Here is a 24,156-nt window from a genome sequence, read left to right as displayed (position 1 = left end):
GCTCAAGTAGGATGCCAGAATAAAGATCCCACACCCTTATCTGTGACGACTTGCTATCCCGCGGATCATTTTGCTTCCGGCAGTGGACTTTGTTCTCCTCGTTTATAAGGAAGTCTTGTGTTCATGTTGTCGAGGTGCAGGTGTAAAACATGAACTGAACTATCATTTCTACTAAAGTGCTAATTATACGTGAGGAAGTAATGGCAATTTTCAACTTCTAAACTTCAGAGGTGAGTGTTTGGGACACAATAATACCAATTAGTGGATATTCCTTTGTTTTTTTCTGGGGCTTACAGAGAGTGTGGATTTCATTTAAGGCAATTAGTCTACGAGACGTCCACCTCATCATAATGTCGTTCTTGATTAAAACATTTTAAGAAAGCACTGAAAATTGAGGGAAGCGGTTGTTTGATAACAGTTTGTGCTCTTTAACAAACAAAATGTTTGTGAATTGAAATCTGTCCATTTCTTTTTTTCATTTAATTTTGTCAGTGGAGACCATTTGGTTGTGTATATTTGAAATGTAAAACAGTTGGAATGACTTTATCTACGAGAAACGATAGTATGGTGGTGACATGAGGTTGTTCTGTGTTGCTAGGTGACAGTGAACAGACACTGTAATATGTCTTGTGTTTTTCAGTCACAAATGAACAAAATGTCTTATTTCATAGCCTCAGTCAGCTGCACGTGAAGGCAAATGGCACATAGCCTCTTAAAAAGTGCCTCATGGTTTTAGTCAGCGCATCGCTGTCACATTTATGGTACGTGTAATCCTTGTCATGTGTGATACTGCAGGTGTGTCAGAACAAAATGTTCAGGGATAACAGTCCCTTTGGCTCTGACAGCAGAAGCTATGCAGAGTCCATCCACTCTAAGTATGTATTTCAGAAAGTTTTCTGTATTCTATCAAGTCATTTACTGAAATTTTGATTACTGATATTATAATGGTTTGTCATAATTCTCTCATTATTTATTTCTTTGTGTGGGACAGTGGTTATTCCACAATGGATGAGACATCATCACAGATATCAAACTTGTCAAAACCCAGCGCAAAGTCAATTTACCGTGAGTTAACACTGCTGCTCTGAAAGAGTTCATACACTTTTTATCTTATCTATCTTTATATATTTATATGTTAAGAATCCCTCATAGCTCTGTTTTATGCTTCAACAGTGCAGAGGAGACAGTATGCAACATCAATGAACAAGATGATGGGAAAATTTCAGTACAGGGTGGAGGTATGATAACTTCATCATAAACATTTGTTGCTCCAAATCATCCTATGATAACTTTTGAGTTTCTATGGCCCCGTGTTGCAGCATTTGTTCACTTGTGACCTGGATGGGAAAGAGCTGAGAAACGTCCAAGACTGTGTGGAGCGTCTGCAGCTGTTAGATCAGATGGGTCGTGTGTGGGCTCAGAACATGCAGCTGGAGGCACGTGGCGTAAACCTGCTGTTCACAGACATCGAAAGCAAGGTAAACAGCATGTGGCGCCTGGGCAGAAGTAATAAAGTTAAAGTAAGGCCAGATGGGAGAGGTTACCCACAGAATGTATTAATTCACGAAAAAGAAACCAAAGCAAATCCTTTTTCTTATTATTTTATTTTAATTTATTTTTATTTTATTTTTTAAACCTTAAACTTCTAATTATTTGTCATCAGTCTTAGCCTATGGTTATTGTTGTGGGCAGGCGTGACCTCCTGTACCATTCAGTGTTGCATCAGAGCTGAAGAAGCCTCTGACTGAACACCCTCCGTTTCAACATTATGTCAAATGAAGAGTGCCAGTATTGTCCATGATGTTCTTTGACTTGTGCAACATTCTTCTTTGCACAATCAGCTCCAGCGGCTCTAGATAATTACCCAGCACAAAGCCAGCCTTCTGTATCATTTTGTTTAGTTTTTTTTAGTTACTTTGATGCTGCTGCCCCAACAGATGACTGCCAAGAATAAAAGATACAATGTGTCAGTGCTGTCAAAGTCCAAAGAGTTTGGTTTAGAGCAGGGATGTCCAAAGTGGGTCTTCGAGGGCCGCTGTCCTGCAGGTTTTATATGTCTCCCTGCTTCAATACACCTGATTCAGATTAAATGGATCTCTTCAAAAGATTGTTCAGATCTGCACAAGCCTGCTAATGATGCATTGATCTGAATCAGGTGTGCCCTCAAAGACCAGATGTGGACATCCTTGGTTTAGAGTACCCAAATGGGGAAAAACAGCAGTCCTGAGGCAACAAGTGAAAAAAATACTATATTTATTTAAAAAAACAAAAACATGAGAAAACACAGCTGAGCCAGAAAAAAAGAACTTAACGTAAGCTACAAAAGATTAAAAAATAAAACAGGACAGTGGAAAAACCTGTGCAACAGAGAAATGGTAAGCAGAAAACTAACAAAGACCAGGTAACAGCAGTAACAAATTAATAGTTTTAGGTCATGTGATCCTCAACAAGAGGTACAGATATATTCATACACAACAACAGATAAAATTAAAACATCTTACCACTGACATGTTAACAAGAAGATACTTGCTCTCAAAGCCCCTCTAACTGTAGTTTATGTACACACTTCTGTGTTTTCTCAGGAGGAGCTGGAGTCCATTTCCCTGAGTGACATCCTGGAGCTGAAGGCCATATTGGATTCTGAAGGGTATAACTCCTTGCTCACCGTGTCAGTCCAGTCCAGAAGAAAACACATCACCACTGTCTATCTGTTCCAGTGTGAGGATGTCAGGGTGCGGACACACTAATGAAGGAGGCTGCTGTCATGTTTGTGGAGTGATAGACGTGAGCTAATTCATGCTTGCTGTTGTTTCCAGGCTGACTATGTTCAAAAGGATCTATCCCGAGCACTGTCACACAGGTGAGAGGGTTCAGGCCTCAGGTACATTAAAGTCAGCATGAACAAATGCTCAAGCTTTTCTGACTTTTTTGGTTTCACTTTAATGTGTCTCTTATCATACGTGTGAAGCAGCAATGGAAGAGTTACAGGTGGCCATGACAGAGTGGCAGCCCTTCGTGATACCGGAGTGCCACAGTCGATTCCTTCTGACTATGGTGAGCCTGTAATATATTTACAGTATGAGTACAAAAGATAAAAACATTTCAGAACAGTTGTCACTCACTCACTCTCTATCCCCCCAAAAGGTAAAGAATGATGTCAAGTGAGAACAAGTGCAAGTGTAAAACTATCTTTAGAAGAAAAAATTGTTTTTTGGCTCTGACCGTGATTGCTTTCTAACCCTAAATAAAGTTACTTGCTAAAGCCAACCAGGAAGTGGTAAAGTTCCATCATAACACGTTCTGTCCTCATGTAACCAAGGCAACAAGCAAAGTGGCATTGATGAAGGTGATGGTTGCGTTATAAAAAGAATACATTTCAGTCCTAACCTTGATTGCTTTTTAATCCTACTCGAGTTATGTTTTAGCCTAAACCCAACCAGGAAGTGGGAAAACTGTTATTGTAAAGGGCTGTCGTCGTATTGACTGAATACTGAGATATTGACTGGTCCTTCTTGTAAGACCTTTGGGGCTTTTTAAACAAAAGACTTGAAAATGATGTCTGCTCCGACATGAAAAAAGCTCACACGAGTCGTATTTCCCTCCAGCTGCTAAAGGGGGCAGTACTTTATGGGACACCATTATGGGTTGTATCTAAAGTTATGAACAAACAACCTATTATTTGGTCATATCCATTGGAGGACTTGTTGGTCAACTATTAATTTGATCAATCCATCCTCAACACGTTATGTACCGATGCAGCTCCATACCGTCACTCTCCCACCTCCATGCTTCACAGTCAGGACTATCCAGTGATAATGTTTTTGTTTGTTAGTCATCACAGGTGTATTCCTTTTTATTTCCAATCTAGTCTTTCTGAAGAATTTGTTTGTTGATTGTTCATGAGCAGAAAAACTAACTGGCAACTCTAGAATAAAGCACACATTCAACGATGACACAGGGGCATAAAGCTGATGTGTTGATTATATTAGTAACGACAGCATCTCCTTCATATCTGCTTTTGTCTGTCTGTTCAGGAGAGGATGATTATCCTGAGCCTGAACTGCATCTGCTTCAGGACGAGGACGAAGAGGAAATGCCTCACGAGATGTTGCTTCCTAATGTGGTACCATCACCACAGCCCCCTTCCCCTCGTCGCCCCTACACAGAGTTCGACAGGAATGTGGTGAGTGTCCTTCATATATGAGACTGAAACCATGAAGTGTATGAATACCGCAGAGAAGACTTGTTATATGTAGCACATTTGAAAAGTTAAAGCTGTTCATTATATTTCAGGGGACGAAGAATCTGGTAATTTTCTTGTTTCTTTACAGGACATGTTTAATCACATTTTAAATGACATAGAGATCTTCATGGCGCAAATAGCTGCTGTAGTGGCCAAAAATGCAAAGAAAAAGAAGAAAAAGAAAAAAGGGAAAGGTATTTCATATCAAACATACATTTAAACTGTATCTAAATGCATACATTCCACAGACCATATTTTGTACACATTTTCATGTGTTTTAGTTCTGGAGGGCATGCCGCCTGCAGAGGAATTTGCAGGATGTCTCCATAAAATCAAATCTGGCTTAAACCTTCTGGTTTGTGTCTTTATTCACATTTACAAGCTATTTTTGCAGTATGTGTGCTTCCTGTTCACCTTGTAATGTGCAGTTGTGTAACTTTCGATAGGGGGAGCTCAAAGGGAAGCTCCATAATCCCAGTGATCCTGAATTTGTCCACTCCTTGTTCTCTGCATTAGCATACGTAAGTAAATGCACATTTGATAGGTTTTAGTTCAATCTTTCTCACCGCTGTTCACATGTGATGTGATCTTTCAACAGTTTGTAGATAAGTTTGATTAAATCATTTGCTTAACTGACTGAACAATATGTTTTCATGGTCCTGCCAACAACTAGTTGTGGAGGCACGCATCCTCTGCTCTTATAGTAGTAGTTGTTGGAGAACCGTCACCATCCTGAGAGGGTTTTTCATTCTTCCCCAGGTGGTATCTCACTGCCCTGAAGGTATGCCTCCCACCATTGTGGCACCACTGCTGAGCCCTCAGTGTATCCGTTTCCTGAGTGAAGAGGCGTCTGCAGAGGAGGACGAGCTCTGGCAAAGTCTGGGGGATGCCTGGAACATCCCCAGGTTGCTGCTTTTATCTATTGTAAACCGTCACAGATCCAATGGATTTTTACCTCAGGTGTGAAGCTGATAATCAGGTGTGGTTATGTAAATAGCACCCAATGGCCAGAGGATGATGAGGACGTCCCAACATACACTCTGACGTTCTATGATGGTTGGCAGCCCCCTGAAATATCTGCAACACCTGCACAGAGTGAACCTGGGAGCAGACGGGAGAGTCCGCAACCTGCACCAAGCCCACAGTATTCACGTCCCACAACATTACCCACACAAAGCTTTGGCACAAATGGGCAGGTGAGGATACTTTCTTAACACGGGCTCTCATTTGTATTCAAGAAAAATAAAGCAAAATACCTGTAACTGATTACTTGTCGTCCACAGACTTCTAACGAATGGAAACCTGCACCTCTTCCACAAAAATCCCGGTATACACAGCTAGAAATTTCATTCCACTGCAATGTGAACTTTTTACACCTCAGTGCTCCAAGTTGTTGATCTTTACCTGTTTTCAGCTCAAGGAAGGAAAAAATATGCGAAATGCGTGTGAAGTATGACTTCTTTGCAAGGAACCAGAGAGAGCTCACCATCAGAAAGGGAGAAATGGTTGAGGTGAGTTTCTATTTTTGTTCGTTCATTCATTAACTGAATATCAAATGACGCTCACATGCAATAGTCCAACAACTCTGCAAGATTACAACTCCTTTTTGCTTTGTTCATCTACAGCTGCTGGACAAGTCGAAGCAGTGGTGGAAAGTGAGGAACAGCCGAGGGGAGGAAGGCTATGTACCCAATAATGTCCTGGAGGCTAATGATGGGCAGCCTGACGAGGTGGTTACCACTCAGAAACAAAAAAGCACGGCAGGTCAACATAATCCTTAAAAAAAAAAAAAGTAAATAAATGAAAAAAAAGAGTGTGTGATGCTTGCTAAAAAACAAATAAATAAATAAAGGACTGAATTATTAACCTTGGAAAAAGCCAAATCCATCAGCACTGATGATCCATTTCCAGACTTTACTACTAATCTTGATGTGCTATAATTGACTATCTTTAAACATGAACTTAATGTAATGAAAAGTCCACTTTCAGATAACAGAAACTGTCCATAAAAACATGGGGAGAAAACACAGTGTGTCACTCTTCTATTTCCTAAGCCCATTGAGGTATCTCCTGTCCTAACAAGGAGATCCAAACCAGCAGAAGTGAAAGCCTGGCTCGAAGACAAGGGCTTCAGCCAAATGTAAGTAAATTCAAAGATTTAGAATGTGTTATTCAGTTAATGCAGATAAAGATTACGTTAAAGAATTCAACTCGACACATGTCTAAAACATGAGGTCTTCGTCATAAAGTTGGACCAGAAATGGAACATTTAGAAATGATTTGTAGCCACTGCCTTCGTGCCTTCAGTGAAGTGTCCAGCGACAGCATCCAGTATGATTGAAATTTGCATCACCTCTTAATAATCATTTCATTTCATTTCTGAGCTGAGCAGCAGAGTATTTTCCTTATATGAGACCATTTAGATTTACTGTATTAGAAATATGATGACAGTTGAATAAAAAACGTTACATCTACTGAGAACAAACAATATTTTTTCAATACATCATATGTTTGCTCCCTCTTTTTACAAGGAGGATTCAAGTTTTTGGAAACATGTCTTACATTTTGTAGATGCTGGGGGGGGGAGTTATCGCTCCGCCTTTGACAGTAAACATGGCTTGACTGTAAACATGCAGGACCTCATGAATCAGGCTTCCTTTTTATGCAAAGTTCAGTTGTCAGGAGGCTCGTTGACAATGCTCGAGCTGTCACAGCAGCTCTGATTACTATTCATAACTCCTGTCCCAAGTCCAAAACTGATTCTGCTGCTCTGTCTTTAAAAGCTAGATAGTGCAAGTAGTGCACCTGTTGTGTCATTCAGGGAGGACAGTCACTGTAGCTCTGATTAGTGGTAAGATGGTTTTGTGTGTGTTCACCCTCCCCAAAAGGACAAAAACAATCAGAGGCAAGCATAAGATTATAGCAAATGTAATGCTTTAAGGGCTCCTTTAAGCGAATAAATCTGCCAGACAAATTCATAATGTTAAAGCATTGTGGGGTGCTTAACTTAAAGGGGTGACTTTGAAATGCAGGTTACAGTTTGTGAATGTACACTGCAACTAACGCCCATGCTGATTTCATCAATTCCATCACCTGCAGCACCGTACGTTGTCTGGGTGGGCTGAGCGGCTCCATGCTACTTGGGATGAGTAGAGAGGAACTGAAGATGGTGTGTCCAGAAGAGGGAGGGCGAGTCTTCTTCCAGTTACAAGCAGTAAAGTCCACCTTCACTGTAAGTCACAGACCAGCTTCATTTGTTTCCACCAATCATCTGAAGATTGTATCGATATCATCCTGATGAATGCTGGTGTAAACACGCATAATCCTTTTTTCTTTTCAACACTTAGGGTGCCAGTTAAGAGACACCGACTGTACAGTGAAAAGCTCGTTATTGTGGGCTGAGAAATCTGCTTGGACCGAAACAACGCATACTGCAAGATTTCAGCTAATAATGAGCAACAGAAGAAGAGATGGTTTTTACAGAGAGTTTGACATGTCGTCACTCTTTTGAAACAAAGAAACCATGTATTGTATCAAATGATTGAAATGTCCCTTTACATAATATATTAGTGAAGTTGTCATGTGTCAATCTGAAATGTCAATATGTAATCAGATCTGCACATTGTACGATGAATTGTAAAATCAAAGTGCACTGGGCAGTTTAACAATATGCTAATGCTGCAGGATAACTGAATCTGTGATCATACTGCAACTTGTAAATAAAAAGCAAAGTCTGGCACACGTTTGGTGAATCAACATGCTTTATTTTTCGTTTCAGACATTATATACGAACCTTTATCAGAATCTGTAAATTGCTGGCAGTCCATCTCAAGCAATAATAAGGCTACATATCAACGGACATCAAATTAGGCAGGATTCTAGATGAAATTTTGATGTCAAAAAAAGTGATACAACTGTCAGATGAACACAAGCATTTCTCTAAATATTCATTATACTTAATGCACAGTGAGGTTAGCAGGCAGAGATAAATCAAGCTGAACATGAAGAAGATGTTTATATAGACCGTGAACTAATGTTTTGAATATGATTAATAAGTGAACGGTGTGTTTTTACGTTTTAAATAGTCAATGTTACTGCTAAGAGGACACATCACAGAATCATAATGCTGTTTGCTCTTCACTCTATTCACTGGAACAAATCAATTAGTATCAATACAATCCCACATAGTTGATTACTTTTATATTTTCACAGGCAAAAATGGACGAAACTGGCTGGTTTGTGTTTTTCTGCTTCAGCCTTCTTCAACAGTGTCTCTAGAATTTTTAAGTTCTTGCGCTTAAGGGAATGGCGATGGGACTTTGTAAATATTTGTTTATCCTTTTACAAATTCACGACATTTCACAGACCAAACTATTCACCGATTAGTCAGTGATGAGAGTCATGTGAGCTGCGGCCCGAAAGGGTTTCTGTTGCCCAGTTTCTGTTGTCAAAATGACAAGACGAGGGATTAGTATTTCTGAGGTAGGATGCTCCATGTTGCAGACATAACAAACACAGTAAACAGCAAACAATGAGTTGTAAAGCTGAGTGGATGGAAACTGAATCCAAAAGTTCAGGTGGGTCTGTTATAAAAGGGTACTCTATCAAAAACGTACTCCCATTCTTAACAAAAAAACCCAAAACATTAAACATTATTAGTAGTGAAACACAAATGAAATTAAGATGTAGTGACTATAAAAGCAGGCATATAATTATAAGTACAATCATCATTAGGGAACAATCTGTTTTTTTTAGTTTGGCTCAAATGAGTTTCGCACAGTGTGGGTTGAAAAGAATCTTTGCACCCGGCTGATGTATAAACAGAGTAGGTTTCCGTGGTTGTTGGTGTCTCACTGGCTACTTCAAATAAAGAGGCACTACCTATCGTCGATGTTTCACCGAATTAAAGCAATGAGTCGATAAAACACTAAATGTGATGGAACACAGCCACCGTATCAACAAGCAGGCAGAGTGAGCACTAAAACCTTATGCCCAGTTACTTGTTAAAGGCCAACAATAACAGAAACTTTATTCTGATGACAGAATGCTCTCATACACAATGATCAACAGTAACAAAACTGCTATCCTTAACATCACCATATCTTGAATATAAAATCTCTTATCTCTATTTTGAATCTAAAAATATATTAATAGATTAAATCCAACAATCACATAAGTTCCTCTGAGTTCAACACACAACGGCAGCACGTCCTCTGACACTTGGAAGCTACGTGCTATTCTCACTGAACAAATGTGGATTCTCTCTTATCCCGATCTATACATCAAACACATACATCCTGATACTTTACAGCTGGTTATTCAAATAGAGGCTCGATTTTTCTGATTAATTTCCCCCGGTCTCTGCTACAAAAAGCAATTTAAGGTAAAATCCAAAGCACACAGTTTGATTGGAGGCAGGACCGTGTCCAGTGGCAGGTCGTGCAGTGTGATAAAGTGGGTGTATCTTTAAAAAAAAACAAACGATATGACGCACGTGATGCCAGCTAACTGATCAGCAAACCCAAAACAAACCCCTACAGAATCATGCAACAGTTTTAACCATGTCCCAGCATGGTGTGCTCTTTTTCTGCTGCGCTGAGTTCAAATCTGTTTGCTTCATTACAAACAGGATCAGGATCAAAAGCTGGTCGGCTACCCTGAACTGCGTCGTTAAGATGCTTTACGTTACGATTTAATGGAAGCGACTCATCTTCTCCTGATACCCATTAGTCATGCAGGCATGCAGAAAAGCGCTTCTAAGCAGAGCACGTGAGAAAAATCCACCTTCCTCCTCGGAGGCCAGAGTGAAAGCTACTTCACACCAAGCATGCAGCTGGGTGCTTTCAGCTCCATCAGCGTGTGAACTGACAGCAAAACTGGACATGCAGCAGCACTCAAAGCTCGAAATGAAAAGGCACTGTCAAGTCTTGGCTTGGCGCGTATGAACAGAGTACTGCATGCAAAGATAAAAAAAAACCTCTGTGGCTTTCTACTTTGTTCACAGGAATAGGAATGAGTGTGATCAGGGCCCCGTGGACATACAGAGGGTGCTTAATGGCCACAGTGAAGTAACACCGAGTTTATCCACATATGCATGTGCTCTACGATGAGCATTTCTCTTATGTCTCTGCTACCGCTGTTATAAACCGCCATAGTAAAAGAATTAACCAGGAATCTATTGTGCAGCTAGAGAGGCCCGTTTTCTTTAAGGAATGTTTGCTGTCAACCACCTAAAGTCTCTCGTATCTTGAAGGCCATGCAGTAGAGCTTCTCTTTCAAGTTACACTCTGAGTTGATCAGAATCACGGAAGAACGATTGTGAATGTGCAAGAAAGCAAGAAAGAACATCTAAAATTACACAGAGCATCGCACTTGGCTAATATTTAGTGCTGCAGCATTCAGTTGAATGAAACAGGACACCTGTTAAAGTTTTCTTTGGGGTATGTCCAACCTCTAAGGAAAATCCCAGCGGGCTTTTACAATTACTGTATCTGCAACCCGTTGTTGATGAAATAATAAGAGAACAGATGTCCTGAGCAGCATAACCGTACACAGGAAGAGAAAAGGTTTACTAAAATGTTGTCTAAATGTGCTGTTTGTCGTTGTGTCAGTGAACAAAACAGGAAACGTCACACGTGGTCCTCTGATAATTCCATGAAACAAAAGAAAAACTGATGCTAGTTCCTGGAAACCTTCCCGATGTCGACTCAGACTCAACATGTCAGAGACACCCACAGACACAGAAGTTAAGGGGTTACAACCAATTGGGGAAATTCGAAATAAAAGAAAATGTTGGGATATTTTTCCTACACCACAACAGAAGTTGAAGAGTGTTGCAGCTGAAATACTCACAAAAACTGTAAACTCGGCTTTTTGGTGGCTGTGCGGCTGTCAGAGTGCGGCACACTCTTCTAAGGTGATGCTTGGTGGCGTTTAAACTGTGAAGAGGCCAAACAGCAGGAATATTCTCACGCCACGTGTCTTCAGTGTCATGCTGACTGGGGTCGGGAATTTATGAGATGAGACCGTGGGGGCTGTGATTTCAGCGCCTCCCAGAGAGAGGCCCCATGGTCAGAGAGTCCTCCTCCTCGACAGCGTCCAGCTCTTCGGTGCGCACGGCGTGAGTGATGAGGTGAAGCTCCTCGGTGAGTGTCTCGCTGCGGTACGCCACACGGATATCAGGGACGTTGGTGCGGCGGATGTCGTTGCTTTCAGGGCCCTCCTTATAATAACTGGGGCCCAGCCAGTAGCTTTTGGCCTGTAATTTAAAGAAGTGGAAACAAAAGAGTGGAAACCGATACCTCTTGGAAAAGTTTGACGCGTATTTTGGTTCTATGAAAACAGTCAAACATAAAGAAGCGAGTCTTCTTACAGGATTCCAGTTCATTTGGTCAACACTCTCATAGAGGTCGTAATTATACATTTTAGCAATGAGGTCACAGTGATCATAGAAAACGCATCATATACACGGGCATTTCTAAAATGTTCTGCTTGGATAAATACAACGTATTCTAGTGCAGCTCTACCATTTATCTGAACATGTAAACACTGTAAAAGGCAGAAACGTTTGAGAGCGCTGTACTGAATAGCCATAAACCTCACCTACACATAATTCACCTATTAACACACGTTTGAGAAACCAGTGGATGAACAGTTTTAAATGAGTTTACCTTGTGTGAAAATCCACTCATTAGGACGCTGTTTCTTGCCAGCTCACACATGTCACATGAGCTCAGTTTCCACACTTGAGCAGCAATGCTGTACTCTTCCATCAGGGGCTCCTGGGCGCAGACAAGCACAGCACAGACGCACATATTGTCAGGAAAAGGTTGTTGTTTTTTTCACCTGGCGTACAGTAAGTGCAGGACAGGCGAAGACTCCTACTGACCTTGGTGAAGTGGAACTGAAGTGGATCATCAGTGGACAGGGAGATTATGAGGCCTCTGGACAGATACTCCGGCAGGGGGTTGCGGTGGTAGCTGAGAAACAGGCTGTTGTTACTAAGCGGTGACATGGCGATGCCAACTTGAGCCAGGTAGTAAAGATACTGAAGCACCGGAGCCTGAGAGGTGTCAAAGAAAAGGAGCAGAAGAGACAAAAACAGAGAACAGATATGCAGTTGTTAGCTACAATAGCACGATATTGAGAATGCTCGACTGTCCCAGACTCAGCGGCAGTAAACTGCCAGCTGTGTTGAGCTCCCTCCATATGAATAAAAAATATATTAATAGTTAGTTACCAATGAACAAGGTGGCAGACCACCTGACACACATACTAAGCAATACACAAACAATGAGCGTCACATATTTCTTTATGTTTATTATAGTACATCTTAAGTACAAATTAAATATAAATATTATCCCTTCATGGTGAAAATGTTCTAATATAATAGAAAACAAAATCTGGGCATTAGGTAACAATCAAAAATAGAAGTAAATAGAAGTTTATTTCAAGTAGATCTACATTTTTATTCATTATGATGTCTACCGAGTCAACACACAGAAAGACCTGATTCACTCCACTGTAGTCCTAAGCCCCTCTGTTAAAACACCTGCTGACATTTTAGCTGTAAATTAATGATTCTTCATCTCAACCATGTTGATGACTCTGACCCAAAACAAAAGAGCAAGAAAATGTGTCCATAACGAATCAAAGCAACAGTGCTATGTAAATGTAAACTTGAGGTATAGTATATCATCAATTGATTCAAAAGGTAAAAGGTCTTGCGACTGAGATTGTGTTGGATGGGATGAACCAAAGGTTCCACGTTATTCAACATGCTGGAGATGCACAACTAAAGCAGAGAAGAGACAACGCTGTGCAGCAGCTGATTTAGATCACAGTGCATGTGTGTGTTCGTCAGGTTTGTATTTAGATATATCTGAATGGGCTTCTATTTCCTATATTTAGGGAGTAAATAAAGACTGATTATCAAGGGGGAAAAAACACAGATTGAGGGCATTGTTCCATCTGACTAATGCTATAGTGGCTTTTGGTGAACAAAAGTGCTGTTGAGGTGGACACATGTTCTAAGTAGGTGGGATATATCTGTTAAATTGATGTGTCAAATGCACATCAAATGTTACATACACAAAACTCAAACATAATATCAAAGAATGGCAGGGCCAAATATTTCCATAACAGTCTTTGGAAGTCTCTGTGTGGTTTCCTTACCTTTCTGAGCAGCAGCCCATGGGAGATGTTCTCTGACAACATGAAACCGGACACCAGGTGGTGGATCGGTCCCGCTTCACCACAGTGAGGTCGCAGCACAAATGTGTGGAAGCCGCGTCGTCTTTATCAGACAAATGTCAAAAATATCCCAAAGCACATCCACTTAAATCAAAGGTTGTTAATGCCGCAACTCAGAATAACTGCTGACAGGCTGTATACTCTGAGAGAAAGACTGTATTTGTCAATCATTACAAGGTGTTTAAAATGGATAGATAACAGGTCAAACTGACAGAAACCAACAACTCTTGTGCACTGCATTCCTTTACCTTCGCAGGTGGTTGAGTACAGTCATGTTGGCGTAGGTGTAATAGAGGTAGTAAGAGTAGGGTGGGTTGTCCTCCTCTGTCCAGTCAGCTGGCAGCGGACTGTCGAGATTAAAAATATGGTGCTCGGGTTTGGATTCATCGTCCACGCTGTCAAAGCCCACCACCTATCAACACACAAAACCAGACAGAGAAGGAACAGTCACTCTTTTTCTTCACTAGTGAATCATTAGGATATTGTGGATTTCTGCGGACGCCACACTCACATGATCCAGGAAGAGATGCAGCTCAGGGTGGCTGCTGGGGTTAATTGTGGCCTCAAACAGAGGCATGAAGATATTCTCCAACATCTCCTGGAAATTAGCCAGCTGCTTCTTTGTGTGGTACACATCACTAGAAAAGGGGTCATTGAACGGTCACTGTTACTGTCAAAGAAGTTTTTATGCAGTCTTTTTCCAATGAGAAAGTGGTTTCAGTGGTAACAGGGTGGAAACTGTGATTCATGACCTCTTAGACAGTTAGTGATTGTCACATGTTCCCTTGAAAGAGATCCCCACCATGTTTGTTTTGTCACAAATCATCGTGCAGACTGCATTCAACACATATCAGCTTCAAGTAAAATGAGGGAGAGGACTTACAATAAACGGGGCACCTGGATAAGCCAGCGTACATTATCAGAGTACACTCTGTGTTTGACGGCCCACTGAGCCAGGTTGTCCCATTCATCCCGGGAGCGGCCATAGATGGACAGTCGTAGCTCAGAGTTTTGGTATTTACTCTCCTCCAAGTCATACATCACCTCCTGGACAAATAAAGACAGGATGGATGTACCAGTCTGTGTGCGTATTCAGACACACTTTGCATAAGGTACACATTTTACAGATTAATGATTTCACACCTTAACAATGTGTGCAAAGTATTTTCCGTCTACGCAGTTGTCCGTCTTGATGAAGATCTCTCTGAGGATGGATTCTCCGATGGGGTTGTACTTGGCATTGAACTTGTCAAATCGATGAAATGTGTTTCGGTCCTGATAAGTAGAACATAAGATACAACAAATATCAATCTCATCTTTACCAGATGACCCTCACAGTGTACCGATGTCTCCATTTTCCCTCTCATATCTCACCGCATGCATGTCAAGCGTGTCCACACTCAGGTCGTAGGCTGTCAGGTTCATGGTTTCAAATACATCTTTGAGGGTCTGACCACGCCCGTGCTCCACATGAACAATTTCCTCAGGGTATTTCTTCATGGCTCTCTTGATGAAGCGCAGCAGGTGTTTCTGGTTCATGCAGGATGACGCATGTATATGTGTGTCCACCTGGACAGTGCAGAACAGCACAGACACACACACCGGTTATTTGCCTGTTCAAGTTGTTAAGGAGCGGGAAGCAGCTGGAAAAAATCTTAAAGCAAAAAGAATCCTGTTGGTTCTTGCCTTTCTAATGTTGTAGAAGTCCCTGTGAGGAACCTTCTTTTGAGATGCCAGCTCCTTCATCTCATTCAGGAGAATGTGCATCTGAAATTTAGAGCTTAGGTACTGCAGGCGACGGTAGCAGAATGACTTTCTATAAAGTAGAAGAGACGTGTTTTATCGAACGAAATGCTAAGCCCCCCAAAGGTCTGATACTTGATCGCATCAGAGCAACACTCACACTGGCCCGTTGATAATAAGCAACATCATCACATTCATGTCTTCAATGTACTCCTTCAGGTCAGGGTATGGCAGGTCAAGTTCGACGCTTCTGAAAAGCACAACAGATCAAATTCATTGAGACTAATTTTTTGAGTCACTGCTGTGGTGAGATTTTAACCGCGATTCCAACGAGCAGAATCATGCAAGATAACAATATTTTCACACATAAAAAATATATCATAATATAACAGCATTTTGTCTTTAGAACAAAAAAAAATAAATAAAAAAAAATAAAAATCTCTCATCAGTGATATTATATTATTACACTATTTTGTGAACTGAGACCACGATATTATCTTGTGTGTATTATCAGCAGAATATCACATGTTCATGTTAGGATTATCACCAGTATGTACTGACACTCTAAATACAGTTACAAACACATACTTGTCCATGTTGGTTTTCTTAGTGTAGACGTGGACTACACCACCAACCATCTTGCAACCGTATCCTGTGTCTGCTGGCATATTACTTGGGTTCATATTGTCGTAAGGATGCGTCTCTGAGACAGGAGGGTGCACGGGGGCATCTGGTAAAAACAGAGACTTGACTGATCAATCTCTCTAGCAACAGAAAAAAAGTCATAACAAACAACAACAGCACTGTAATTGTTCAAGGAAGACTGTTATTAAAATGTGACTCAAAGTGTCTTGTGTTCTGCCATTTGATCCAGTATTAAATTGTGCATGCTTACTTAAAAACATTGTTGAGGATACTTATGCCTTTGTGGTATCACATGCTTTTAGGCAATCCACACTCCTTAAATACTGACATAAAACAATGCAAGCAATGCTCAGTTATTAAATTAAAAGTTCAAAACAGCTTTGCAATCTTGAGTCCAGAACCCAGGCTAGAAGAAATGGTTATGATGTTGTCTTAGTCCTAAAAAAGTAACTAATGTAGTTATGTAAATAAAGCTTTCTTTGAAATAGGCTGAGCCATCCATAAGAAACAAAGCCATCATTATCCTTGGCTTGGCAGCTTTTTTTAAAAATGACACTGTATGGATTGGACTAATTTGGATTTTAATTCATTTGATTTGATTAGATTATGATTGTATTACAATTAAATGGATTATAATTGGCCTGAAGAGGACTATCTTTGAAGTACCTTGCGATAACATGCATTGTGATTGGGTGCTATATAAGTAAAACTGAATCAACCTCAACGATAAAGCAGAGATGCAAAACAATACTGACTCATGTTTTTCTTGGATGGAAACAAATGGCTCAAAGAGTCAAAGACTTCCCCCTTGTTTAGTGACAAACTTTTGGTGACTTTACATTGTAGGTTCCAGTTCAGTTGCACTGACTTATCTTGGCGACAGATTTAAAAACAGATAGCTGTCAGAGCTATTTCACTTTCTAATGAATTGATCAACCGGACAAAAAGATGCGTTTCTGTTCATCTGTTGAGTGTGTTCAAAACTAGATGTGAGTGTACTATACCAGCATCGACAGGGGTCTCTGGTATATCTTCATAGACTCCCAGATTTAGAGTACTTGTCCCAAGGTCCTGCAGGGAATGAGCTGTGGTCTTACAAAATGTCTGCATGGAACGGTTTATGTACTTCTCCCGGATGAATAATGCCTTCACCACACACTTGGCAGCATCTACCAGGTCAGTGAAAGGCACCTGGAGATGCATATAATCACAGAAATAAAAATGAATATGAATAAAATATGCTGTGCTTGAGTTTTTTTTTTTAAACAATCCACAGATTTGAGATTCTCACCCCACACTTTTCCTCTCCAGATATTGAGACCCGTTGATACTCTCTTTCCATCGGTATTTCCCTCTCCATAAAGCCAACATCAACAGTGTCCACACTCTTTTCCTTCATTAATCTTATCAGATACAGACATGGAAAGCACAGATTAAAACAAAGAAGAAGACAAGAGGCAGACAGAATAATGATACGCTGATAGAAAACAGGTGAGGGGGAAGTCTGACAGAAAGGAAAGACATTTTTAGCTTTTAATTTGCAGGTCAGGACTGTGTCAGTTCACTGTTGAACACTTTGTCTGGAAAGCTTCTCTTGATGTGCACTATAAAACTGACTTTTTGTTATGTGCACATCCTTCCATCTATCACAGACAACACTCCTCACGTTCTTTACAAATAGAAATATACAAGTTTCCTACAAGATTCAGATGTTCTATATTGGGTATCAGCTGTCATAGTTGTTTATTATGTTTAATATGTAGCTATAGTAGGTGTAAAAATTAGCTTGTCTCCTAGATATGATCTTAGACTCAGTCAGACCGACCACAGACAAAATAAACACTCTGACACAGGCTTTCAGCAGTTTACAACGTGAGTCTTGCTGAAGCCAACTTTATGCTGACAGTGATAATGGCCACTGTGCTTCTGGGAACCTTTGGCCATTACTTCTCTCTGGACGTCAACTTGCCAGCATGGTTTTTGTCCTGATGTAGAGCGTAAACTGTAGAGCCTTAATGCACAACAGCCCGATATTAAACCCACCAACCTGACATCGTGAAGACAAACAGCAATGATCAGTTGATGCATTGGCAACACGAGACCTCTGACGGTGTCATAGCAGAAGATTCTTCAGGTCTTTTAAGCAGCAAGGTGGGGCCTTTATATATACGAGTTGTTATATACAAATAACGCTGATACAAAGACCAGTCATAACCATGACGTCATAGTTACCTTAAACCATTCCAGATTATCTCATGCTGTTAGAAAGTGTTCATGACACGGCTTAAAAAGGCTTACTAACATCAAAGAATACCATTGCCATGGAGGGGTCTATGAACCAGCCTTCACTCCGGTTGTCCTTTCTTTTGTCAGATGCTAAATGCAGCATACAGACAACACTCTGTAGCAAAGCTTGCTGTTTGGAGACGCTCTGATCCAGTCACCCAGTTACCAGAAGTTTTTCTGTTGCTGGATTTGCTCAGATCTTTATGCTTGTCCTTTTTTCTGCTTTCAAAGCATCAACTTCATTAAAGAAGAGAAAGTTCATTGGCTTTCTGATATATCCCATTCCCTAACAACAAGATAATTGGTGCTATTTTTACTTTGACAATCAGAGGCTTAAATGTTGTGGCTGATTGGTGTATATGTTTATTATTATTATTATATTTTGTTTATACTAATAATTACTTTTGTATGTTCTACTTTTGCAGAGTAGATTTAGGCAGTGAATGAGGTGAGAGAGGGGCTAGATTCAAACCATGGACACTGCAGTTAAGTGCCATAAGCCATTTTTCTTTCTATGGTTTAAATAAGGTCTAAATATGTGAAGTCCAACCTGAAATGACATTCACATACTTACTGCTCTGACAACACATGTGGATTAGATTCGTGATGCATCTGTAATAATTTAGAGTGCCTTTGAAGCCCACTGTGCAGGAGTAACAGCTACTATGGTATTTCTGCATAATAATGAACTTCAATAGTTAATCCACAAAGCTGCATAATGACCAGAGCAGTGAGAATTACTCAGTGATCTCAGCAAGACTCATTCCTGACTAAATGCATTAAGTCGTGTTTCAGCTAAAAGGCACACCAAGGAATACATTATGCAAATGTTGACTTGTCTTTCTAACTAAAAATACTTATTTTTAGAAAAAGTAAATGGCCAAACAGCAAGGTACCCATATGCACGTACACCTGTCACATCACCAGCAGGGGGAGGATGTGATCCATCTCAATAGGATGAAAATGCCCATCAATAGTTCTGAAGGATATTACTTACACAAGTCCAGAGTTCCTAAATAATGTAGAGTAGGCATGGATAACTATAGAACAATCACAATAAATATCAATTTAAGAGGGTAAGTAGTTATCAGGCACATTTTTCAGAGAACGAGCAAGAAAAACAGAGATGATTAAAGTGACAACCACAGAAATAATCACCAGACTGAACATGCGTACTGAGGCAGAGCTCAGAGCACTCACTCTAGGTCTGCAGCACTGTCGATTTTCATGAAGTCCTGTTTGGCACGGAGCAAGATCTCTGGCTCAAGCCTTGGGGTGATATGTAGCGGCGCAGGATAGTGTGGGCAAGGCAAGGGCAGATGGGCATCAGAGGTAGTGAGAAAGAAATCGAGCACAAGAAAAAGGAAAGACCAAACAAATACAAGCAAAAACTCACACTCCAACGAGTCATCTCTCACTCACAAAAATACATACATTTAGACATAAAGGACAGTAATATCAGTTAGTAATGGTAAACCCTGATTATGGAGGGCGTGCCAGTTAACCACCCAATGATCAGCTTAGTGGTGTTGTTAGCATGAACCTTGGCAATAGAAACAGAACTCATCTCCTTGTGAAAGTTGGGGTTGTTGAAGATGTACCAACAGAACAGGTGCCGAGTGCTGGCTAGCTCAATGAGCTGATTGCGGGGATTAGTTAGCCCACACAATAGCATCTTGGAAGCTTATAAGCATGTGTGCAAGAGTGAAAGCAACATTGTCTTTTAAGAGGGGCGAGGAAAAGGAGGGAGAGCCGTGTCTATGTGACGCAATGTACACAGTTTATTTTAGTAGCTCTGTGCATGGAGTCCGTTTGCATGTTCTCACTTGATGTCCTGACTGATTTGCCTCTCCAGGCGGTGCCGTCGCTCTTCCAGCTGTTCGATGGGGCTGTCCTCTGGGAACTCATAAGGGGCACTACGCATCTCGCTCTCCGCCATGCTGCGTGTGAACAGCTCCTGGTTCAAACGTAGATTATAAAATATATGGTGCCATAAAACAGGGAACAATCTCAACATCTATGTAATCACGGACATGTGGGAGGCACTGAGGCTCACACAAACAGAAAACCATCAGTTATATTTACCCTCAGATAAAGTAAAAGGGGAAAAAAAAAGGGATGTGGTGTAAAGCAGTAATTCTAGTTTTAAAAATTTCAATCTTGCTTTTGATTCTTTTATTGGCTTTCTTTCAGTCAATGAGCAGACCTTACTTGAAGCTGAAGTTATCGACAATAATCACAACAGGTTTACTATCCAGACCCAATTTAAAGATACGACATTAGCAGATAACTTATATGGCAATACTGCCATATAAAATCAAACAATACTGAACTTAACGACATGGTAAATATAATCCCGACCACAGAGTTTTTATTTCAATGATTATACAATGTTGAGTTCTCACCTCTGCAATCTCTTTGTATTTTTCCTCCATGGATGTCCGCAGGTCGACTGGATAGTGCGAGAGAGAAACGGGTGTCCCTGGAAGGGATCGCTGGGGCTTGAGGGGCTTGGGCCCGGACACAGCACTGAGGTCTATATGAACAAAGGCGAAGGACCCCAATATGTGATCTGAAATACTTAATTACAGTCTTTACTTGTAGGTCATCCTGTGTCCAGTAAGGAAGGAAACTATGAATTACAAATCAAAAAGCAGTTTGATCCAGCACATGGACCCGAGTGCCACCGTTCAAACAGCCGAACATCTGAACGTCTGTATTAAAGGATGGCGATCTGACAGATACTCGTTTAACTTGGATAAACTGAATGATAAGTAAGGAATCTAAAAACCAAGTGGTTTCCTGCTGTCTCCTAAACTGTTGATAGATTCCAAATCATTTCTCTTTAGCAAAAAGTAACTTTAAACCTTTTAACTTGGTAATTTATTTGAGCTTTGAGTTTCTTTTGGTTACACATTTTGCACATACTCAACTAAAAATGGAAACTGAACAACAGTGAGGCATCCTTGAAAATGTTCTGCTCCTGTATGACCCTGATGGAGAACAACTACATCAATTATACCAGGTGAATAAATGCAGTAATGTCTGGCAAAACGCTGTGTGGTGTGGTGTGCTGGATTGATGAGACCTGTAGCTCAACAATTAGCTTAAATGTATTAAACAGCTCTGACAGTGAGCTGTTTACACCCCACAACACAAATGTGACTTAGCTTCTTCATTGCAAATGTCCAACTGCAAACACAATCGTGTGCAATGACTGATAAAACTCACAGAGGTTCAGATACACCCAGGATGGATGATACAGTAACGCTGATCAATCCCACTTCTAAGCATTCTGAGTCATTTAGTCTGTTGAAAACATAGACGGGCAGCTAAATATGTAAAAGTAGACAAAGCTAAATGTGACTGTGAAACCATAAATAGCAAAGAATTTGAGTTTGGTTCACCAGAGATTTCAATGTGTCCTATATTACACAAACTTGGCTCAGCCACTGCAGATTAGTCTCATGTGATACTTAAAACTAACAGGAGCACATTCAAAAAGTGGAAATCTGTTTTCTAGAGAAAAAGGTTGTTCAGTTATATCATTTGTAACATGAAACTGGAATCGCTGCTGTGCTAAAAAAGACCCCTGCAGATTTTTACAAGCTGAGGCAAAATGCAAACGCAGCACTCTCAATATTGAGCAATCTTTGGCCAAAAACTCCCTTTGTTCCCTTCTTTCAGCTACATGAGCCTGTTAGCCGTTTTCTGGTTCTGAAGCCATCAAAATGTGGACGTGAACCAAAGAGAAAGGAACACAACAATCAGCCAGAAGCCAATGGAAAATGCAAATTTGGCATCATGATGATAAACTATAAAGCTCTAGATAAAGAGGCTGAGATCTCAGAACATGAATGTCCCTATGAAATGAAATGTGGACTTAGTCTTGAAAAAAAAGCACATGCTGGCACTTGGATAGATGCAACACTCTAGACTAAACCAAAGACAACAGAGAGCTACCAAAAAGCTACATTAAAATTATCTCTGTGGTATACTATGAAGACCGTGATAGCTTACAAATATGGGAGAGAGCAACAATTTAGTTATACGTGCACACATAGCAATTTACTCAGGTTTTTGGCTTTGGGAGTGGTTTGCTCTCACTCCTCTATAATTGGAGCCATTGCTGGTGCGGTGTCTAGTCTGTAACAATTAGTCTCAACCATCTGCCGTCTGCTTCTGAAGCAGTGGAGTTTGAAATGAGCAGAAGGTAACTCTCCACAGAATACAACTATCGTGAGACGTTTGAATATTGCACACAGCGGCAACTTAGTAAAAATTGCAATCTGAGCCATATTGGTAAGACAGTCCACCGGTGTGAAGTCTAAAAGGAGAGCTTGAGCAAACATGCGTTACACCCTGAAATATTTCTGTTGCAGCTTCCTTAAAATTGTGTTATCAAATACCCGCTTAGGGTATTCATCAAACTATGTGCAGATGCGTGCTACTGTCTTTACACGATGTATAATGTGCGTTTCAAATTGACAAACAGGTGAAATAAAAGGATGGTATTCGTGTAATCCTCCAGATTTTTTCCAGAATTCCAGAGTTGGATAGGCTGGTTTGGACAATAAATTAACAAATTTCCAACAGCAAGTAACACAATAAAATAAGGCATAAATGACCTGAACAGCCGTGAAGACGTCTGTATAACCTCTAAATAATGTTTGACTCAGGCTTCTAGTTGCAGTATTTATACTCCATATGACTTGTGTACAAGTACAGAACATGGGGCATTAAACCCGTACAACCTCTTTTTTGCAGTATTGCTGCAAAGTCGTGACATACTCAGGTTTTTCAGTATCCCATGGCACACAAGTTGGCCGTGTGGCCTGCAGCTCTGCCTCAAAATGAGGTTTGCTGTGTGAGTATTTCTGTCTATTTCAGAATGAAATGTCTAAACCCTTCAACATCGTGACGACATTGTGAACTCATCTCTTATACAAGCACATATTATTGACAGAGCTGTCCACCTTAGCTTTGAGTCGCATTCCTGAGACCTGAGTCGGCACACTGCCCACGTGCTCATTAAGTAACCGTGGAGCTACCTCTGCTTTCTAAAGACCAGCACAGGCACTTCCTCGATGAGAATGAGATTCTAGATCAAACCCCAAGAGGCAAAACACGCATTCTTCAAATTCTATTCACTTAAATGTGCTTTAAAATGTTTTGTGAATAAAATCTATGCGTGAGTTTAAGATCTGTCTGAAGCTGGATACTTCAGATCCTGGTCAATAGAATATTCCGTTTTCTTAAGTAATGATAACACAACTCTTATCGAAGCTTTGATTAGTTTATTTTTCATCATGAGATGACTGATATTAAGATTATTGACTGTGGATTTGTGCTTTTGAAATGGCCACCATAACTGGTAGCAGATTAAATAAGAACTTATTTATCAACAGCTACTCTAAAATGATTGTTGGGTAGCTAAAGGCTGTCGGTTTGGTTTATGGCTTCTATTACGTCTACAGCGCAATCTTTTATGAGTAGGTCCCCATTGTGATCATCATGTGAAAATGCACAAAGAAAAGATAGCTCTCCCAAATATTATTCCACTGATTTACAGGCTGTGGTTAAACGCTAGAGGACACGGTGATGGGTAAACAACACTTCAGAATGATAAACTTGGTGAATTTCAAAACTTAATCTAGCTTTTCAAACGTCCAATGACGTCCAAAATGCACACATCTTTGTAAGAGCTCAAGGATAAACACAAAGCATTTTGGTAAGCAGCACCAACAAAAAACATTGCATTAAAAAATACAGCAAAGAGCAAAAACTACCCATATGTACGGTGCTCTCTTTAAGCTGCTGACAAATATAGTGAGTGAAATGACGGATCGCTGTATAGTCTCAATCTACACCAACAAACTGGGATTTCATAGCTTGATAGAGCAGCATGTTCACCACAGGAGAGTCTCAGCCATTTCTATAGTGTGAGCTAGTTGAGGTCTACGTTGTTACTCCGTGATTTCAATCAA

The 24,156-nt window shown here is 40.5% G+C and overlaps 2 protein-coding genes across 7 annotated transcripts in view; one reads left to right on the top strand and one right to left on the bottom strand.

Annotated features, from left to right (window-relative positions):
- Window positions 1-90: 90 nt before the first annotated feature.
- Window positions 91-7,975, top strand: eps8l3a (EPS8 signaling adaptor L3a). Its single transcript, XM_072382206.1, has 20 exons — window positions 91-230; window positions 796-875; window positions 992-1,065; window positions 1,174-1,238; window positions 1,320-1,478; window positions 2,583-2,732; window positions 2,817-2,860; window positions 2,972-3,054; window positions 4,035-4,183; window positions 4,332-4,437; window positions 4,525-4,598; window positions 4,690-4,764; window positions 5,003-5,148; window positions 5,241-5,439; window positions 5,527-5,570; window positions 5,658-5,754; window positions 5,869-5,973; window positions 6,298-6,383; window positions 7,343-7,475; window positions 7,591-7,975. The coding sequence occupies exons 2-20, from the start codon at window positions 811-813 to the stop codon at window positions 7,600-7,602; spliced, it is 1,866 nt and encodes a 621-aa protein (XP_072238307.1). The 5' UTR covers window positions 91-230; window positions 796-810; the 3' UTR covers window positions 7,603-7,975.
- An 11-nt stretch (window positions 7,976-7,986) lies between these two features.
- Window positions 7,987-24,156, bottom strand: part of LOC140303440 (AMP deaminase 2-like) — a 30,539-nt gene continuing 14,369 nt past the window's right edge. For 5 of the 6 annotated variants that reach the window (XM_072382204.1, XM_072382202.1, XM_072382203.1 and 2 more), the window contains 17 exons: window positions 20,575-20,705; window positions 19,996-20,126; window positions 19,370-19,438; window positions 17,175-17,286; window positions 16,888-17,074; window positions 15,827-15,968; window positions 15,399-15,488; window positions 15,182-15,311; window positions 14,870-15,064; window positions 14,639-14,770; window positions 14,379-14,542; window positions 14,007-14,133; window positions 13,744-13,907; window positions 13,418-13,538; window positions 12,132-12,305; window positions 11,914-12,024; window positions 7,987-11,501 (listed from right to left, as the gene is read on the bottom strand). In XM_072382204.1, coding sequence (XP_072238305.1) covers window positions 11,286-11,501; window positions 11,914-12,024; window positions 12,132-12,305; window positions 13,418-13,538; window positions 13,744-13,907; window positions 14,007-14,133; window positions 14,379-14,542; window positions 14,639-14,770; window positions 14,870-15,064; window positions 15,182-15,311; window positions 15,399-15,488; window positions 15,827-15,968; window positions 16,888-17,074; window positions 17,175-17,286; window positions 19,370-19,438; window positions 19,996-20,126; window positions 20,575-20,705 — 2,396 coding nt within the window. In that variant the 3' untranslated portion in view covers window positions 7,987-11,285. The remainder of the gene's footprint in view (window positions 11,502-11,913; window positions 12,025-12,131; window positions 12,306-13,417; window positions 13,539-13,743; window positions 13,908-14,006; window positions 14,134-14,378; window positions 14,543-14,638; window positions 14,771-14,869; window positions 15,065-15,181; window positions 15,312-15,398; window positions 15,489-15,826; window positions 15,969-16,887; window positions 17,075-17,174; window positions 17,287-19,369; window positions 19,439-19,995; window positions 20,127-20,574; window positions 20,706-24,156) is intronic. The other variant, XM_072382201.1, reaches the window with a different exon arrangement.

This window comes from Leuresthes tenuis, unplaced genomic scaffold (assembly GCF_036924035.1).
Source record: "Leuresthes tenuis unplaced genomic scaffold, fLeuTen1.0.hap1 SCAF_3, whole genome shotgun sequence".
Taxonomy (NCBI): domain Eukaryota; kingdom Metazoa; phylum Chordata; class Actinopteri; order Atheriniformes; family Atherinopsidae; genus Leuresthes; species Leuresthes tenuis.
The sequence above is the reverse complement of the archived record's forward strand: the minus strand, read 5'-3'. Positions and strand labels throughout refer to the sequence as shown.

Excerpts from the sequence above, each read along its gene's own strand:
- eps8l3a (XM_072382206.1), top strand. The coding sequence starts at position 811 with ATGTTCAGGGATAACAGTCCCTTTGGCTCTGACAGCAGAAGCTATGCA. Across the intron at positions 2,861-2,971 it reads TCCCGAGCACTGTCACACAG|CAATGGAAGAGTTACAGGTG; the intron begins GTGAGAGGGTTC and ends CGTGTGAAGCAG. Across the intron at positions 5,974-6,297 it reads ATGATGGGCAGCCTGACGAG|CCCATTGAGGTATCTCCTGT; the intron begins GTGGTTACCACT and ends CTATTTCCTAAG.